General features: G+C 37.1%; 1 protein-coding gene across 1 annotated transcript in view; it reads right to left on the bottom strand.

Moving 5' to 3' along the window:
- Positions 1 to 21,425, bottom strand: part of LOC306965977 (D(4) dopamine receptor-like) — a 62,652-nt gene that overhangs the window by 20,058 nt on the left and 21,169 nt on the right. Inside the window, exon 2 of the mRNA XM_079560601.1 lies at positions 11,379 to 11,491. Within this exon, the coding sequence (XP_079416727.1) occupies positions 11,379 to 11,491 (113 nt within the window). The remainder of the gene's footprint in view (positions 1 to 11,378; positions 11,492 to 21,425) is intronic.

The raw sequence follows: 21,425 nt of genomic DNA, 5'->3' as shown, positions 1-21,425 counted from the left end.
ATTATCTGTTATACTTTTTATTATCTATTATACTTTTATTATCTGTTATACTTTTATTATCTGTTATACTTTTATTATCTGTTATACTTTTATTATCTGTTATACTTTTATTATCTGTTATACTTTTTATTATCTGTTATACTTTTATTATCTGTTATACTTTTATTATCTGTTATACTTTTATTATCTGTTATACTTTTATTATCTGTTATACTTTTATTATCTGTTATACTTTTATTATCTGTTATACTTTTATTATCTGTTATACTTTTATTATCTGTTATACTTTTATTATCTGTTATACTTTTATTATCTGTTATACTTTTATTATCTGTTATACTTTTATTATCTGTTATACTTTTTATTATCTGTTATACTTTTTATTATCTGTTATACTTTTTATTATCTGTTGTACTTTTATTATCTGTTATACTTTTATTATCTGTTATACTTTTTATCATCTGTTGTACTTTTATTATCTGTTATACTTTTATTATCTGTTATACTTTTATTATCTGTTATACTTTTATTATCTGTTATACTTTTTATTATCTGTTATACTTTTTATTATCTGTTGTACTTTTATTATCTGTTATACTTTTATTATCTGTTATACTTTTATTATCTGTTATACTTTTTATTATCTGTTATACTTTTTATTATCTGTATATCTGTATATCTGTTATACTTTTATTATCTGTTATACTTTTATTATCTGTTATACTTTTATTATCTGTTATACTTTTTATTATCTGTTATACTTTTTATTATCTTAACACCCTCAGAGTTTCTGAATGAAACAAGGGAAGTTCTCCAGATCAATAAAGACTCTCCATTTTCAGAATTCTCTTACTAAATACTAGGGCTGTGCAATTAATCGAAATTCGATTACGATTTCAATTACAACAGTAAACGATTACACAATTAGCATAATCGCAAAAAATCAATTATAATTTTTTTTTTTTTTCAAATTTTTTTTTTTCATTTTTCTTTTTTTTTTTTGCAAAGCAGACTTGTGTTATTTCACGGCGCTGGGATTATTTTCCCTTCGCTTTTCTCGTGCCGTGGCTCAGGCTTTTGTCTGACATAAAAACAAACGGCGCTGTGTGATGATGTCATCAGGCCGCGCAGCTCAGTTTGCTTGCGCAGGTGTGAGGGCTGGCCAGCAGGGGGCAGGTGTGAAACAGGGACCTCTCCTTAATCAAGGCAAACTTTGTCATTTTTTCTGCTGGATTTTTGTCACTTTTTCTGCTGGATTTTTGTCTTTTTTTAATGGATTTTTGTCACTTTTTTTTAATGGATTTTTGTCTTTTTTTTGCTGGATTTTTGTCATTTTTTTGCTGGATTTTTGTCATTTTTTTGCTGGATTTTTGTCACTTTTTTGCTGGATTTTTGTCACTTTTTTAATGGATTTTTGTCTTTTTTTATGGATTTTTGTCACTTTTTTTATGGATTTTTGTCTTTTTTTGCTGGATTTTTGTCATTTTTTTAATGGATTTTTGTCACTTTTTCTGCTGGATTTTTGTCTTTTTTTGATGGATTTTTGTCATTTTTTTAATGGATTTTTGTCACTTTTTTAATGGATTTTTGTCACTTTTTTAATGGATTTTTGTCACTTTTTTAATGGATTTTTGTCACTTTTTTAATGGATTTTTGTCACTTTTTTGCTGGATTTTTTTAAAGGCAACAAATAATCGTTTGAATAATCGTGATTTCAATTATGACAAAAATAATCGTGATTATTATTTTTTCAATAATCGAGCAGCCCTACTAAATACAGTTTCACAGCGTTCTCCCCCCACACAGAGACTGCAGTTATATCAGACCATGTTCTTCACCTGAGCTGAATGTCCTCAGACTCAGACGTTATTGATCCACAAGGGAAGAAATCCTGTTTTATTTTAAATATTAAAGTGCAAACCCCTCCAGGAGTGTTCCCGTTCTGCTGTACCTGTGAAACGTGGACCGTTGAAGGAACAGTAAAGACCTGGGGGGGGGTTTCGTTACTGGACTTAACCCAGACTAATGAGACGGGCTTTACTTGGATCCACTGCACGTCAGTCCTGGGGGAGTCTGGATTAAAAACATCAGAGTCGTCCGAGTGCGTCCTTAGACTGCGCTGAACCCCCGAGACTCTCAAACCCACACGGCCTCATCCCCGAATGGGACGTCCCGACAGAGATTTATTACAGTTTTATCTGAGAGAGAGACAGGTGTGATTGAAGAGAGCGGGACGAGGGGGCGGCTGGGCCTGACGTGGAGTTATCAGGGGGGGGGCGTTTCTGTCACTACACCGCGGAGGAGGAACGACCTGTGGAGACGATTATACGCTTTCAGAGGAGCGATGGCACCGCAGTGTTTAAAGCTCTTTCCTCGCTGCAGAAAGGTCCTAGGTTTGATTCCTGGGCTGAACAACTCCACACTCAGACTTTCCTCCTCAGCACAAAGTAAAGTCAGGAGGTGTTGGATTTTTTGGGGGGGATTGACGTAGGGCTGTGCAATTAATCGAAATTCGATTACGATTTCGATTACAACAGTAAACGATTACAAAATTAGCATAATCGCACAAAAACGATTATAATATATTTTTTTTTTTCTCAAAAAAATTTCAATTTTTTATTTTTTTTCTAATTTTTTATTTGGGGATTTTTGTCACTTTTTTGCTGGATTTTTGTCTTTTTTTTTGCTGGATTTATGTCTTTTTTTTATGGATTTTTGTCACTTTTTTTAATGGATTTTTGTCATTTTTTTTGCTGGATTTTTGTCTTTTTTTTATGGATTTTTGTCACTTTTTTGCTGGATTTTTGTCTTTTTTATGGATTTTTGTATTTTTTCTGCTGGATTTTTGTCTTTTTTTGTAGGATTTTTGTCTTTTTTTGTTGGATTTTTGTCTTTTTTTATGGATTTTTGTCACTTTTTTAATGGATTTTTGTCACTTTTTTGCTGGATTTTTGTCACTTTTTTGCTGGATTTTTGTCTTTTTTTGCTGGATTTTTGTCTTTTTTCTGCTGGATTTTTGTCACTTTTTTGCTGGATTTTTGTCTTTTTTTGCTGGATTTTTGTAATTTTTTTATGGATTTTAATCTTTTTTTTGCTGGATTTTTGTCTTTTTTTGCTGGATTTTTGTAATTTTTTTATGGATTTTTGTCACTTTTTTGCTGGATTTTTATCTTTTTTTTGCTGGATTTTTATCTTTTTTTTGCTGGATTTTTGTCTTTTTTTGATGGATTTTTGTCATTTTTTAATGGATTTTTGTCACTTTTTTGCTGGATTTTTTTAAAGGCAACAAATAATCGTTTGAATAATCGTGATTTCAATTATGACAAAAATAATCGTGATTATTATTTTTTCAATAATCGAGCAGCCCTAGATTGACGGCAAACGAAAACTAAGATGAAACTCTCCCACACTGCAAAAAGTAATGAACTAGATCAGTATAAACATCTCAGTTTGAGCACAATAATCCACATTTTAGTTGTTTTGACTGGTTAAGAAGTTGTTGGGCATTTGTCCCAGATTATTTCACTTGTTCTGAGATGTTTCTGACTCGTTTCGATACATTTCCTCCTTATTTCAGGTCATTTTCTTTGCCAATGGGGAAAGAAAAACGTTCATATCTCATTGGCAATTTTACTTTCTTATTTCAAGCGAGATTTACCCTAGAACTGGTCTGAAATGTCCTCAAACAAGCAAAGGAAACTCGGTCCGATCAGGAAAAGTGTCTAAATGAGTGAAAACCGCTCAAATCAAGAAACATTTCCTCAATTCGAGTCATTTAAATTTGACAAAAAAATGACCAAAAAATGACAAAAAATGACAAAAATGTGATGAAAATTTGATGAAAAAATGACAAAAAACTGACCAAAAAAAATACAAAAAACGACAAAAAAAATGACAAAAAAAATATAAAAAATGAAAAAAATAAAATAAAAAAAAATGAAAAAAAAAAAATGAAAAAAAAATTAAAAAAATGTGATGAAAATTTGACAAAAAAATACAAAAAAAATACAAAAAAATGACCAAAAGTTAAGAAGTTTATTACAGATTATTTCACTTGTTCTGAGATGTTTCTGACTCGTTTCGATACATTTCGTCCTTATTTCAGGTCATTTTCTTTGCCAATGGGGAAAGAAAGTTGTTCTTATCTCATTGGCAATTTTTCTTTCTTATTTCAAGCGAGATTTACCCTAGAACTGGTCTGAAATGTCCTCAAACAAGCAAAGCAAACTCGGTCCGATCAGGAAAAGTGTCTAAATGAGTGAAAACCGCTCAAAACAAGAAACATTTCCTCAATTCAAGTCATTGAAATTTGACAAAAATATGACAAAAAAATGACAAAAAAATGACAAAAAAATGACAAAAAAATGACAAAAAAATGACAAAAAAATACAAAAAAATGACAAAAATGACAAAAATGTGACAAAAAAATGACAAAAAAATGACAAAAAAAAATGACAAAAAAATACAAAAAAATGACAAAAATGTGACAAAAAAATTGATAAAAAATGACAAAAAAAATGACAAAAATGTGATGAAAATTTGATGAAAAAATGACAAAAAACTGACCAAAAAAAATACAAAAAATGACAAAAAAATTTAAAAAAAATGACCAAAAGTTAAGAAGTTTATTACAGATGATTTCACTTGTTCTGAGATGTTTTTGACTCGTTTCGATACATTTCGTCCTTATTTCAGGTCATTTTCTTTGCCAATGGGGAAAGAAAATTGTTCTTATCTCATTGGCAATTTTACTTTCTTATTTCAAGCGAGATTGACCCTAGAACTGGTGTGAAATGTCCTCAAACAAGCAAAGGAAACTCGATCAGGAAAAGTGTCTAAATGAGTGAAAACCGCTCAAAACAAGAAACATTTCCTCAATTCAGGTCATTTAAGACAATGCTTGATATTCTTCCACAACAGGTTGAAGAAAGGCTGGATTGATCCATTTGATGCTCGTTGCTCCACACGGCTCTACTGTCGTTTTTCTCCTGATGTAACAACGAGCTGCGACGTGACCTCAGCCTGGAATTTTCCATTTGGTTCTTTCATCGAGCGCTGCCTGAAAGAATCCAGCATGAATGTCTCTCTGTGCAGCCATGAAAACAACAGCTCAATATTTAGAATTTACTGCAAAAAAAAATGTTTTGATGAGTTGAATTTGGGGCTAGATGCAAGTTAGCCATTTAAAAAAAAATCTATATCTTTATTTGAATTGGGACAGTGCACATTAATCTACATGTGTTTCTTCAACATGTAGATGTGCCGGAGTTAGCCATGTTAGCCATGTTAGCCATGTTAGCCATGTTAGCCATGTTAGCCATGTAGGCTCTTTTTCCTCCGTCGTCCCCTGGCAGGTTGATGTCATGACAAACACAGGCACAAACACACATGTCAGGCTATTTTTCCATCGAGCTTTAGACCTTGTTCTAAATAGTTTAGCTGAAAGTTTACAGCGGTTCCGTCATACGTCGTCTCATACGATGATCTGATTGGCTGTGGCGACTGCAGACACATGAGAGACATTCAGCACAATAAACGGCTCTGGACGATCGTAAACCACACCTCTCCTACCAGGAAACCAATTAGCCACTTCAGACCCGAAGTGACTCCTCTCTGAGTGACAGGGTTTCAGAGGCAGTTGTGGTGAACAGGTCTGAGCTCATTCTACACATGAGGACATAGATACAGACGTATCTCTGGAATCGCCCATATATGGTCATGTTTGAAAACAGTTAAGGGGGAAAACAATTGAGAAAAATCTAAACTTTCTCTAATTATTCAAAAACGACTGTAACAAATGCTGAAATATGAATATAGTTTCTACTGAATAAAGATACAAAGACATGGGGAGGAGCAAAGTGGTTCAACAGCCAATGTTAATGTCGTCGACTTAAATATTTAGTCTTAATCTTAGTCAAAGTGATATTTTTGTGACTAAAATTGGACTAAAACTAAATGAAAAGTTTCTCATGAGACTAAAACTGTGACTAAAATGTCCAGATATTTGAGTCGACTAAAATCAGACTAAATAAAAATGAAAAGGAGAGACTAAAATCATCCAGACTTGTATTGAGCGTCTGAAAGAGCCTCAGATCATGTTTAAAGGATCAGCTCTGAGCTTTGTTCATGTGGAGCAGAAACATGAAGCAGAGGAACAACATTAAACATGATTAGAATCAATATTATCAATGCAAAGTCCACTCAATTAGTCTGACATTTACTTGCAATTTTAGTCGACTAAAACTAGAGTAAAAATGGGGATGAAATTTTCTTTTTTTGTCACATTTTTTGTTTGTTTTTTGTTTTTTCTTGTCATTTTTTGTCATTTTTTTGTCATTTTTTTGGTCATTTTTTGTCATTTTTTTCATTTTTTGTCATTTTTTTGTCATTTTTTTTGTCATTTTTTTGTCATTTTTTTGTCATTTTTTTGTCATTTTTTTTGTCATTTTTTGTCATTTTTTGTCTTTTTTTTCATTTTTTGTCATTTTTTTTCATTTTTTGTCATTTTTTTTGTCATTTTTTGTCATTTTTTTCATTTTTTGTCTTTTTTTGTGTCATTTTTTTGTCTTTTTTTGTCATTTTTTTGTCATTTTTTGTATTTTTTTGTCTTTTTTTGTCATTTTTTTGTCATTTTTTTGTCATTTTTTTGTCATTTTTTTGTCATTTTTTGTCATTTTTTTGTCATTTTTTGTCATTTTTTTGTCATTTTTTTTCATTTTTTTTCATTTTTTTTTCATTTTTTTTCATTTTTTGTCATTTTTTGTCATTTTTTGTCATTTTTTTGTCATTTTTTGTCATTTTTTGTCATTTTTTTGTCATTTTTTGTCATTTTTTTTTCATTTTTTGTCTTTTTTTTCTTCATTTTCATCAAAAGACTAAAACTAAATTAAAATATGTTGTCAAAATTAACACTGTTCAACAGCCCATAAATACATGAATAACGGAGAATGCTAACATGATGCTACATGTTAGCATCGGGCTAATGCTAACGGTTAGCTAGTGCTTGCTACAACTGCCGTTTTTTCACTTCGACTGAACAATCTGCTGTGAGAAAATATCCAGACACGGGGAGAACATGCAGAGAACCCAGAGGAAACAGACACAGGGAGAACATGCAGAGAACCCAGAGGAAACAGACACGGGGAGAACATGCAGAGAACCCAGAGGAAACAGACACGGGGAGAACATGCAGAGAACCCAGAGGAAACCAGACACGGGGAGAACATGCAGAGAACCCAGAGGAAACAGACACGGGGAGAACATGCAGAGAACCCAGAGGAAACCAGACACGGGGAGAACATGCAGAGAACCCAGAGGAAACCAGACACGGGGAGAACATGCAGAGAACCCAGAGGAAACCAGACACGGGGAGAACATGCAGAGAACCCAGAGGAAACCAGACACGGGGAGAACATGCAGAGAACCCAGAGGAAACAGACACGGGGAGAACATGCAGAGAACCCAGAGGAAACAGACACGGGGAGAACATGCAGAGAACCCAGAGGAAACAGACACGGGGAGAACATGCAGAGAACCCAGAGGAAACCAGACACGGGGAGAACATGCAGAGAACCCAGAGGAAACCAGACACGGGGAGAACATGCAGAGAACCCAGAGGAAACCAGACACAGACACGGGGAGAACATGCAGAGAACCCAGAGGAAACCAGACACGGGGAGAACATGCAGAGAACCCAGAGGAAACCTACACAGGGAGAACATGCAGAGAACCCAGAGGAAACAGACACGGGGAGAACACGCAGAGAACCCAGAGGAAACCAGACACGGGGAGAACATGCAGAGAACCCAGAGGAAACAGACACAGGGAGAACACGCAGAGAACCCAGAGGAAACCAGACACGGGGAGAACATGCAGAGAACCCAGAGGAAACCAGACACGGGGAGAACATGCAGAGAACCCAGAGGAAACCAGACACGGGGAGAACATGCAGAGAACCCAGAGGAAACAGACACAGGGAGAACACGCAGAGAACCCAGAGGAAACCAGACACGGGGAGAACATGCAGAGAACCCAGAGGAAACCAGACACGGGGAGAACATGCAGAGAACCCAGAGGAAACAGACACGGGGAGAACATGCAGAGAACCCAGAGGAAACAGACACGGGGAGAACATGCAGAGAACCCAGAGGAAACCAGACACGGGGAGAACATGCAGAGAACCCAGAGGAAACAGACACGGGGAGAACATGCAGAGAACCCAGAGGAAACCAGACACGGGGAGAACATGCAGAGAACCCAGAGGAAACCAGACACGGGGAGAACACGCAGAGAACCCAGAGGAAACCAGACACGGGGAGAACATGCAGAGAACCCAGAGGAAACCAGACACAGACACGGGGAGAACATGCAGAGAACCCAGAGGAAACCTACACAGACACGGGGAGAACATGCAGAGAACCCAGAGGAAACCAGACACGGGGAGAACATGCAGAGAACCCAGAGGAAACCAGACACATTTTTTGTCATTTTTTTGTCATTTTTTGTCATTTTTTGTCATTTTTTGTCATTTTTTGTCATTTTTTTGTCATTTTTTTGTCATTTTTTGTCATTTTTTTGTCATGTTTTTGTCATTTTTTTGTCATTTTTGGTCATTTTTTGTCATTTTTTGTCATTTTTTTGTCATTTTTTTGTCATTTTTGGTCATTTTTTGTCATTTTTGGTCATTTTTTGTCATTTTTTTGTCATTTTTTGTCATTTTTTGTCATTTTTTTGTCATTTTTTTGTCATTTTTTTTCCATTTTTTGTCATTTTTGGTCATTTTTTGTCATTTTTTTGTCATTTTTTTTCCATTTTTTGTCATTTTTTTGTCATGTTTTTGTCATTTTTGGTCATTTTTTTTGTCATTTTTTTGTCATTTTTTTTGTCTTTTTTTGTCTTTTTTTAGTCTTTTTTTTTCTTTTTTTTTTCTTTTTTTGTCTTTTTTTTTTCATTTTTTGTCTTTTTTTTCTTCATTTTCATCAAAAGACTAAAACTAAATTAAAACATGTTGTCAAAATTAACACTGTTCAACAGCCCATAAATACATGAATAACGGAGAATGCTAACTTGATGCTACATGTTAGCATCGGGCTAATGCTAACGGTTAGCTAGCGCTAGCTACACCTGCAGTTTTTTCGCTTCTACTGAACAGTCTGCTGTGAGAAAATATCCAGACACGGGGAGAACATGCAGAGAACCCAGAGGAAACAGACACGGGGAGAACATGCAGAGAACCCAGAGGAAACAGACACAGGGAGAACATGCAGAGAACCCAGAGGAAACCAGACACGGGGAGAACATGCAGAGAACCCAGAGGAAACCAGACACAGACACGGGGAGAACATGCAGAGAACCCAGAGGAAACCAGACACGGGGAGAACATGCAGAGAACCCAGAGGAAACCAGACACAGGGAGGACATGCAGAGAACCCAGAGGAAACAGACACGGGGAGAACATGCAGAGAACCCAGAGGAAACCACAGGGAGAACATGCAGAGCACCCAGAGGAAACCAGACACAGGGAGGACATGCAGAGAACCCAGAGGAAACAGACACGGGGAGAACATGCAGAGAACGCAGAGGAAACCTACACAGACACAGGGAGAACATGCAGAGAACCCAGAGGAAACAGACACGGGGAGAACATGCAGAGAACCCAGAGGAAACCAGACACAGACACGGGGAGAACATGCAGAGAACCCAGAGGAAACCAGACACGGGGAGAACATGCAGAGAACCCAGAGGAAACCAGACACGGGGAGAACATGCAGAGAACCCAGAGGAAACCAGACACAGGGAGAACATGCAGAGAACCCAGAGGAAACCAGACACAGGGAGAACATGCAGAGAACCCAGAGGAAACCAGACACGGGGAGAACACGCAGAGAACCCAGAGGAAACCAGACACGGGGAGAACATGCAGAGAACCCAGAGGAAACCAGACACGGGGAGAACATGCAGAGAACCCAGAGGAAACCAGACACGGGGAGAACATGCAGAGAACCCAGAGGAAACCAGACACGGGGAGAACATGCAGAGAACCCAGAGGAAACCAGACACGGGGAGAACATGCAGAGAACCCAGAGGAAACCTACACAGGGAGAACATGCAGAGAACCCAGAGGAAACCTACACAGGGAGAACATGCAGAGAACCCAGAGGAAACAGACACGGGGAGAACATGCAGAGAACCCAGAGGAAACCAGACACGGGGAGAACATGCAGAGAACCCAGAGGAAACCAGACACGGGGAGAACATGCAGAGAACCCAGAGGAAACAGACACGGGGAGAACATGCAGAGAACCCAGAGGAAACCAGACACGGGGAGAACATGCAGAGAACCCAGAGGAAACCAGACACGGGGAGAACATGCAGAGAACCCAGAGGAAACCAGACACGGGGAGAACATGCAGAGAACCCAGAGGAAACAGACACAGACACGGGGAGAACATGCAGAGAACCCAGAGGAAACAGACACAGACACGGGGAGAACATGCAGAGAACCCAGAGGAAACAGACACAGACACGGGGAGAACATGCAGAGAACCCAGAGGAAACAGACACGGGGAGAACATGCAGAGAACCCAGAGGAAACCAGACACGGGGAGAACATGCAGAGAACCCAGAGGAAACAGACACGGGGAGAACATGCAGAGAAGGTAACATTTTTGTCATTTTTTTGTCATTTTTTGTCATTTTTTTGTAACATTTTTGTAATTTTTTTGTCTTTTTTTTTTTTTTTTGTCTTTTTTTGTCATTTTTTGGCCAAATTTTTTTTCATTTTTTGTCTTTTTTTCCATTTTGTGTCTTTTTTTTTTTTTTTCATTTTTTAGTCATTTTTTTGTCACATTTTTGTAATTTTTTGGCCAATTTTTTTGTCTTTTTTTTGGAGAGACTAAAATCATCCAAACTTTGTCATTTTTTTGTCATTTTTTTGTAACATTTTTGTCATTTTTTTGTCATTTTTTTGTCATTTTTTGTCTTTTTTTTCCATTTTTTGTCTTTTTTTGTTTTTCATTTTTTAGTCATTTTTTTGTCACATTTTTGTAATTTTTTTGTCTTTTATTTTTTTTTTTGTCATTTTTTGTCATTTTTTGGCCAATTTTTTTGTCATTTTTTGTCATTTTTTTTGTCATTTTTTGTCTTTTTTTTCATTTGTTGTCTTTTTTTTTCATTTTTTAGTCATTTTTTTGTCACATTTTTGTAATTTTTTTGTCTTTTTTTTTTTTTTGTCTTTTTTTGTCATTTTTTGGCCAATTTTTTTGTCTTTTTTTTGGAGAGACTAAAATCATCCAAACTTGTAGAAGGTGGAGAGGTTCATGAGGTTAGTTTCCACAGCCCTGGTTTAAACGTGAGCTGGAGTTTGTGTGAAGTCCGACCTGTCGACGCTGATGGCGCAGAGGTTGAAGATGGAGGCCGTGCACAGCATCACGTCCATGGTCATGAGGCAGTCGCACAGGGTGGTGCTGAGGGTCCACACGCCGTCCTCGAACTGCGGGGGCGAGACGGGACCACGCGTTAGTCAGGGGGAGAGTTAGGAAACACATTTTAAATCCATGACTGACGCAGTGTTTATCTGTGACTCAGACTCTGTAGTACGGCCTGGAATAGTCCACAACATACAACAAATACACAATAATAACGAGAAACAAACCATACAGAGGTGCTGGAGACAAAACAGTGGGAGGTTTTGCATTTGTCATGATGATTTGCTCTGCGTGTTGGATTCATGAAGGTTAGTGCTGGATCGTCTGCTCCGGAGGGACGGTCTGCTGTGAGTTCGTATAGATCTATGAGTTGGTTTGTCTAAAAATACAAATTACCCTAATCCTTAAAGTTAACCCCTTAACTCCCGCCTGAACCGAGCACATTTTCTCCAGTTTGGCTTTACCCCCAATCCAAAAGCTTCTGGAAAAAAGTGATGGAAAAAAAAAACAATGATGGAAATGTGACAAAAAAGTGTGAAAACATTGACAAAAAAGTGACGAAAAATTTATGAAAAATGGACGAAAAAATGACAAAAATGTGACAAAAAAATTATTAAAAATTGACGAAAAAATCGACGAAAAAATGACGAAAAAATGACAAAAAAATGAAAAAAATGTGACAAAAAATTGACGAAAAAATGACAAAAAAATGAAAAAAATGTGACAAAAAATTGATTAAAAATTGACGAAAAAATGACAAAAAAAATGACGAAAAAATGACCAAAAAATGAAAAAAATGTGACAAAAAATTGATTAAAAATTGACGAAAAAATGACAAAAAATGACGAAAAAATGACAAAAAATTGATTAAAAATTGATTAAAAATTGACAAAAAAATGACAAAAATGTGACAAAAATGTGACAAAAAATTGACGAAAAAATGTGACAAAAAATTGACGAAAAAATGACAAAAAAATGACAAAAAAGTGACAAAAAATTGATTAAAAATGGACGAAAAAATGACAAAAATGTGATAAATGACAAAAAAATTCAAAAATGAGTTGAATACCCAACAAAAAAATGTTGGAAAAAAAATGTGCTGACGTGAGGAAAAAGCTCCTCTGAGTTCAGGCGGGAGTTAAGAGGTTAAACCATTTCTCTGGCCCTAACCTTCATTTGTGTCATGATATCTCACGTTTTCACAGCAGACTGTCCCTCCGGAGCAGAACATCTAGCACTGACCATTCATGAACCTGACGCTGACTTCTTGGGCCTGATCTTCCAGCTGCTCCGCTTTGTTCCTGGAAACACTAACTAGAGGGCGTGGCTTATCTATAAAAGAGGTCGACTGAGGCACAAGCAGCACTGACAGTGTTGCTCTGTTCTTCCTTTAACATTATAGGCTTTTATCAGCGCTCACAGGTTATTTATCCCACCGTACTGTGAGTTAAAGCAGAACTAAGTAACTCTTGCCCCTGGAGGCCGTAAGCGCCACTGCAGGTGTCGTAGCATGTTACGGTTTTTTACTCATTAATCGTCCGTGAGAGTAAATCCTGCGCTGACAGAAAAAGACAAAGGGACAGAGGGATGTTGTTCATCCAGTTACACAACGGAGATCATTGTTTTCACTCACACTTGGCTGTAAATACTGTTTAAGTGGTGCTAGCCCACAGCTTAGCCTGTTAGCTTCTTCTTTGTCGTTCCATTAGTGTGTATTGGTGGCTCAGACCCGGAGGCAGGAAAGCTGCAAGTGTGGTTTTCTGGCCAGAGACACCAGGGGGCGATGAAAGACCCTCCAATCATCCCATAAACACTTGTATTACCCCCACAGGGACTACGGGAAGGTTGTCTTAAAGAGGGGGTGTTCTGCTTTTGTCAGTCCCATAGCACCAGTCTATATCTCACTACAATGATGACAAACCTTCTGTTGGTCTGTAAATGCAGTAAATTAGACGAAAAAATGACAAAAATGTGATAAAAAATTGACAAAAAAATGCAAAAAATTGACTAAAAATGACCAAAAAAATGACAAAGAAATGGACAAAAAATTGACCAAAAAATACAAAAAATTACAAAAAAATTAAAAAAATGTGATAAAAATTTGACCAAAAAAATGCAAAAAATTGACAAAAAATGACAAAAAAATGACAAAAATGTGACAATAATGAGTTGAACACCCAACAAAAAAATGATGGAAAAAAAATCTGATGACGTGAGGAAAAAGATCCTCTCGGTTCAGGCGGGAGTTAAGAGGTTAAAGTGGGGGTGTTCTGCTTTAAAGAGGGGGTGTTCTGCTTTAAAGAGGGGGTGTTCTGCTTTTGTCAGCCCCATAGCACCAGTCTATCTCACACTACAATGATGACAAACCTTCTGTTGGTCTGTAAATGCAGTAAATCAGAATAACTGCCTTGTATAAAATGTCTCTCTCAAAATGGCTGTAGTGAATGTCTTGAAATAGGCCTCTGTCTCTTTAAGAACCTCTGAGCCTTTAGACACGCCCCCTCCACACGCTGTCTGTGGCATCAGTGGGGAGGGGGTTCTGCTGAGGAGCAGTGGTTGGTTACTCGGCTGGTGACCAAAGCTCGGAGGCGTCTCCAGGAGGTGGGGGCGTTCCTAGGAGGACTCAGGCAAACCTATCCCTAAAATGGCCGCCATCAGAGTTTTTACAGATTACTCAGAAATACGTGAATGTGCCAAGGCAACACTTCAGCCATGTTTTTAATGAGGGAGGGACAGAATAACAGGATGGAAAGCTTTAAGGTAAACAAGTTACTTAGTTTTTCTTTAAAGGGGGGTATTAGGCAGTTTTCAAGGCCTATTTTTCAGGCCTATTTCAAGACATTCACTACAGCCATTTTGAGAGAGACATTTTATACAAGGCAGTTATTCTAATTTACTGCATTTACAGACCAACAGAAGGTTTGTCATCATTGTAGTGTGATATAGACTGGTGCTATGGGACTGACAAAAGCAGAATACCCCCTCTTTAAAGCAGAACACCCCCTCTTTAAAGCAGGACTAAGTAACGTCGAAATGTAAGAACGGTGCTACGACACCTGCAGTGGCGCTTATGGCCTGTAGGGGGAAGAGTTACTTAAACACTGTCTCAGAGAAAGTGAATATCCAGCACTGGGCCCGTCTGGTGCGGGTCTGCACACGCCCACACATGATCCAAACAAAAGCTCACGTTCACCCATAAACACGTCACGGCTCACGAGAAGAAAGAAAGTTCTTACTGCTTTTACAACCGCGGTAATGAACCGGTTAATCTGGCACCATCGCCTCTATTTCGTCTCGATCAGTGAGTCATGGCCCTTGTGTGCAGTATCAGCCCTGAGGCAGCACGTCCTGCTCATGTCTGAGATACAATAATAAACATCACACGAAGGTCAAACAAAAACAGCTGAAACTTTGAGCTGAATCTGAGAAATTAGGGCTGTGCAATTAATCGAAATTCGATTACGATTTCGATTACAACAGTAAACGATTACAAAATTAGCATAATCGCAAAAAATCGATTATAATTTTTATTTATTTATTTTTTTCTATTTTTTTTTTCTCAATTTTTTTCATTTTTTTTTTTTTTTCATTTTTAATTTTTGGATTTTTGCCATTTTTTTGCTGGATTTTTGTCTTTTTTTTGCTGGATTTTTGTCATTTCTTTTGCTGGATTTTTGTCATTTTTTGCTGGATTTTTGTCACTTTTTTGATGGATTTTTGTCACTTTTTTGCTGGATTTTTGTCACTTTTTTGATGGATTTTTGTCTTTTTTTTGATGGATTTTTGTCACTTTTTAATGGAATTTTGTCACTTTTTTGCTGGATTTTTGTCATTTTTTTGCTGGATTTTTGTCTTTTTTTTGCTGGATTTTTGTCATTTTTTTGCTGGATTTTTGTCATTTTTTGCTGGATTTTTGTCACTTTTTTGCTGGATTTTTGTCTTTTTTTTGCTGGATTTTTGTCTTTTTTTTGCTGGATTTTTGTCATTTTTTGCTGGATTTTTGTCTTTTTTGCTGGATTTTTGTCACTTTTTTGCTGGATTTTTGTCATTTTTTTGCTGGAATTTTGTCACTTTTTTGCTGGATTTTTGTCTTTTTTTTGCTGGATTTTTGTCACTTTTTTGCTGGATTTTTGTCACTTTTTTGCTGGATTTTTGTCATTTTTTTGCTGGATTTTTGTCATTTTTTGCTGGATTTTTGTCACTTTTTTGCTGGATTTTTGTCATTTTTTTGCTGGAATTTTGTCACTTTTTTGCTTGATTTTTTTTTTTTTTTTGCTGGATTTTTGTCTTTTTTTTGCTGGATTTTTGTCACTTTTTTGCTGGATTTTTGTCACTTTTTTTGATGGATTTTTTTAATGGCAACAAATAATCGTTTGAATAATCGTGATTTCAATTATGACAAAAATAATTGTGATTATTATTTTTTCAATAATCGAGCAGCCCTATGAGAAATAATTGTGTTTCTGAAGTTCTGGTGAAATGTCTGTGTCATGTAAACAGAAGCAGGTCCAATTAAAAAGCATGAAGTATGTGCATGCTGGACCTTTGACCTGCTGCTGTTTTGTCTCTTGTCGGGGGCCTCACCGTGGACTGGGGGGCGACGCCAGCTCTCCCTGATTCTAATCGTTGGAAAGTGCGCCCGGCCGACCGTGCGCTAACCGCTAACTCGCCGCCGCTTTGTTCGGGGTCGGGGTCGGGAGTTCACAGACGGGAGCCGGGGAAACCTGACCTATCGTATGTTTTGGTGCAATTATGTTCGAGGTGTGAGGCCGGGGGCGAAGAACAACAAACTCATGGGAAAACACGGGAAGAGCCGAGAGGATTTAGTCCAAGTCTGAAGGATTAACGATCAGTGTGAATATCCTGCCAGTGTGTCGTCATTTACGATGAACAGATCTCACGATGGACAAAAGTTGCAAACCTAGAACCAAACAATCAAGTTAGAAATCTGGGACTGATCCTGGACTCAGACCTGGATCTGAACAGTCAAAAACATCAGCAGCTTTTTACCATCTGAAAAACATGGCTAAGATCAGAGAACAGTGTCAAAACCAGACTGAGAGAGACTGATCCATGAGTTTGTCTCCAGTAGGTTAGATAGATACAGACGCATCTCTAGAATCGCCCATATATGGTCATTTTTGAAAACAGTTAAGGGGGAAAACAATTTTGAAAAAATCTATATTTTCTCTAATTATTCAAAAACCACTGTAACAAATGCTGAATTATGAATATAGTTTCTACTAAATAAAGATACAAAGACATGGGGAGGAGCAAAGTGGTTCAACAGCCCATAAATACATGAATAACAGAGAATGCTAACTTGATGCTACATGGCTAATGCTAACGGTTAGCTCGCGCTAGCTACAACTGCCGTTTTTTTCACTTCTACTGAACAATCTGCTGTGAGAAAATATCCATATGGGCCTGATTTACACCTGACTTTATTTATGTGATAAATAAGTTCATTTTCCACCAGAAAATGACTAAAAAGAGGAAAATGTTGTTTCTCTAAAGATTCTATTTTCCCCCTCGGCGAAGCCACGCCCCCTTCTATGACGAGATGCGTCTGTGTCTATACTGCACCGGCTGCAGAACATCCAGAACCAGGAAACACGACCATATTAGTCCAGTGCTCCGGTCTCTGCACTGGCTTCCTGTCACTCAGAGAACAGACTTTAAAGCTGACATGTACAGCTGTTGAGTTCCTCAGGGAGGGGTCTCCTGGTGGTTCCCAGAGTCAGGACTAAACACGGCGAGGCTGCGTTTCAGTTTCACGCAGCTAATGTCTGGAACAGCCTCAGTGAGGATGTGAGACGGGCCTTTTTACTGCTGCCTGTGACAACTGACTGTGTTTTAACTACATACTGTATGTGTGTATTTGTGTATATTTTTATGAGTTGTATCAATTGATTTGCTTTATCTGTATTGTGTTTGTGTGTTCTTGGTGCTGCTGTGAGGCACATGGATTTGCCTTGTGCATGAAATGTGTTGTATAAATACATTTGTCTTGCCTACAGATCAGCTTATAGATGCAAAACAACTTTCTCCAACTAAACTCAGACAGAACAAAACTGAGATCATTGTTTTTGTCCCACACACACAAAGACAAAGTGTTTTCAGTCACATTGAGTCTCTCTCTCTGAAAACCAAAAACACAGGTTAGAAATCTGGGAGTGATCCTGGACTCAGACCTGAATCAGAGCAATAACATCAGCAGCTTTTTACCATCTGGAAAACATTAAGATCAGAGGAACAGTGTCAAAACCAGACTTAGAGAGACTTATCCATGTGTTTGTCTACACCAGGTCAGATACTGTAACGGCTGCAGAACATCCAGAACCAGGAAATACGACCATATTAGTCCAGCGCTCCGGTCTCTGCACTGGCTTCCTGTCGCTCAGAGAACAGACTTTAAAACAGCTCTGCTTGTTACAAGTCTTTTCATGGTTTAGCACCGAAGCATAAAGCCGTTGAGTTCCTCAGGGAGGGGCCTCCTGGTGGTTCCCAGAGTCAGGACTAAACACGGCGAGGCTGCATTTCAGTTTCATGCAGCTAAAATCTGGAACAGCCTCAGTGAGGATGTGAGACGGGCCTCACCTCTGACTATGTTTGAGTCTAGGACACCTTTTTGCTGCTGCCTGTGGCAACTGACTGTGTTTTAACTACATACTGTATGTGTGTATTTGTGTATATTTTTATGAGTTGTATCAATTGATTTGCTTTATCTGTATTGTGTTTGTGTGTTCTTGGTGTTGCTGTGAGGCACATGGATTTGCCTTGTGCATGAAATGTGTTGTATGAACACATTTGTCTGGCCTACAGATCAGTTTGTAGATGCAAAACAACTTTCTCCAACTAAACTCAGACAGAACAAAACTGAGATCATTGTTTTTGTCCCACAGACACAAAGACAAAGTGTTGTCAGTCACATTGAGTCTCTCTCTCTGAAACCAAAAACACAGGTTCGAAATCTAGGAGTAATCATGGACTCAGACCTGAACTTAAACAGCCACATCAGAGCAACAACATCAGCAGCTTTTTACCATCTGGAAAACACTAAGATCAGAGGAACAGAGTCAAAACCAGAGACTGATCCATGAGTTTGTCTCCAGCAGGTCAGATACTGTAACGGCTGCAGAACATCCAGAACCAGGAAGTACGACCATATTAGTCCAGTGCTCCGGTCTCTGCACTGGCTTCCTGTCACTCAGAGAATAGACTTTAAAAGAGCTCTGCTTGTTACAAGTCTTTTCATGACATGTTAGAGCCGTATGAACCATCTCAGGGAGGGGAGGGGCCTCCTGGTGGTTCCCAGAGTCAGGACTAAACACGGTGAGGCTAAAGCTATAATCTGGAACAGTCTTCACGAGGATGTGAGACAGGCCTCGACTCTGACAATGTTCAAATCCAGGCTGAAAACAGTTCTTTTTACTCAAAGTAGGGCTGCTCGATTATTGAAAAAATAATAATCACGATTATTTTTGTCATAATTGAAATCACGATTATTCAAACGATTATTTGTTGCCTTTAAAAAAATCCATCAAAAAAGTGACAAAAATCCAGCAAAAAAAGTGACAAAAATCCAGCAAAAAAAGACAAAAATCCATTAAAAAAAATGACAAAAATCCATTAAAAAAATGACAAAAATCCAGCAAAAAAGTGACAAAAATCCAGCAAAAAAATGACAAAAATCCATTAAAAAAATGACAAAAATCCAGCAAAAAAGTGACAAAAATCCATAAAAAAAATGACAAAAATCCAGCAAAAAAGTGACAAAAATCCATAAAAAAAATGACAAAAATCCAGCAAAAAAGTGACAAAAATCCATTAAAAAAATGACAAAAATCCAGCAAAAAAGTGACAAAAATCCATTAAAAAAATGACAAAAATCCAGCAAAAAAGTGACAAAAATCCAGCAAAAAAGTGGCAAAAATCCATTAAAAAAGTGACAAAAATCCAGCAAAAAAGTGACAAAAATCCATTAAAAAAATGACAAAAATCCATTAAAAAAATGACAAAAATCCAGCAAAAAAGTGACAAAAATCCATAAAAAAAAGACAAAAATCCATAAAAAAAAGACAAAAATCCATAAAAAAAAAGACAAAAATCCAGCAAAAAAGTGACAAAAATCCCAAAATTAAAAATTTGAAAAAAAAAAAAATGAAAAAGAAAATTGAAAAAAAAAATTGAATTAAAAAAAATAAATAAATAAATAAATAAAAATTATAATCGTTTTTTTGCGATTATGCTAATTTTGTAATCGTTTACTGTTGTAATCGAAATCGTAATCGAATTTCGATTAATTGCACAGCCCTAACTCAAAGTATTTTATCTGCACTCTGGCCTTTCACTGTAATTGATTAGTTTTTATGTTGACGTTTAATTGATTTTATGTGTTTTCTTTTATGCCACTGTGAAGCACTTTGAATGTCCTTGTGTATGACTTGTGCTCTACAAATAAACTTGCCTGAGCTTCACTTTAAGGCTCCACAAACACACTGTAAAACGCAGGTCGTTCTTGCATCAGTCGAGCAGCTCATGTTTTAGTCTCAAATGTGCCGTCAACTCAATCCTGGGTTCAGAGAAAAATGTAACAAAAATCTCCATTCGTGGTTGAAATACTTGCTAGAAAAATCAATTTCTTCTGCATAATCCTGTCTCTCTGCGGCTGTAAAGAGTCGTCAGAGAAGCGTAATGTAAGTGAAGGACACTTTAACAGCCAGAGGTAAAGGCTGGTTTAACATGAACAGAAATCGTACATAATGATATAATCCAAACTGTTGCTTGTGCTGATTATACAGTTCTATGTGAGACTTTAAGCTGTAAAACGTCTCTGATCCTTTTGAACAGAGCGAGTTGTGTTTGTTGAGGCCCCGTGTTGGATCTTCAGTGCGATAACGACGCTCCGGACTTGGGGAGGGGCTGCTTTAAAGCAACACTGGAACATTCCAGGCCTAAGAATCAGAAAAGGTAAACACGACTTCCACAAAACCTCCAGTGCGTTTGCCAAAGTGAACAAATAAACATACAGTATAAACGGCTTTCAGCAAAATCCATGTTTGAATTGAACTGGTTTAGGGAGTCAAAATCCCACTCAAAATCTCCACATATACTCGGGAAATGAGTTTAAAGGTTTATAAAGGAAAGGACTTGATTTCATTACTTAAGTGAAAGTACTGGAGTATTTGCTGTGGAAAATACTTACAGTAAAAAGTTCAAACTTCTAAAACAGGGCCGGACTGGGACTGAAAACCAGCCCTGGACTCGGACCGGTCTGGCCCAAATGAGCGTAAATGTGACACTTCCACAAATACATATGTGAACCTCTGACCCCCCGCCTTAACCAAATGCATTCTGTCCTCTTTTGGCTGTGGAACACCTCATTTGAAAGCTAAGACCCACAAAACTGACCTTTTTCCTCGAGTTGTTGCTGTGTTGTGTCACCTTTTGTATGTTTTTTCTTTTTGATTTTTGTCACATTTTTGTCGAGTTTTTGTTGAGTTTTTGTCACATTTTTGTTGAGTTTTTGTTGAATTTTTGTCACATTTTTGTCGAGTTTTTGTAGAGTTTTTGTCGAGTTTTTGTCACATTTTTGTCGAGTTTTTGTCGAGTTTTTGTTGAATTTTTGTCACATTTTTGTCGAGTTTTTGTTGAATTTTTGTCACATTTTTGTCGAGTTTTTGTCACATTTTTGTCGAGTTTTTGTTGAGTTTTTGTTGAATTTTTGTCACATTTTTGTCGAGTTTTTGTCGAGTTTTTGTTGAGTTTTTGTCACATTTTTGTTGAGTTTTTGTTGAATTTTTGTCAAGTTTTTGTCGAGTTTTTGTCGAGTTTTTGTCGAGTTTTTGTCGAGTTTTTGTCGAGTTTTTGTTGAATTTTTGTCACATTTTTGTTGAGTTTTTGTTGAATTTTTGTCAAGTTTTTGTCACATTTTTGTCGAGTTTTTGTCACATTTTTGTCGAGTTTTTGTCACATTTTTGTCGAGTTTTTGTCACA

This window comes from Gobius niger (genome assembly GCF_951799975.1).
Source record: "Gobius niger genome assembly, chromosome: 7".
Taxonomy (NCBI): domain Eukaryota; kingdom Metazoa; phylum Chordata; class Actinopteri; order Gobiiformes; family Gobiidae; genus Gobius; species Gobius niger.
The sequence above is the reverse complement of the archived record's forward strand: the minus strand, read 5'-3'. Positions and strand labels throughout refer to the sequence as shown.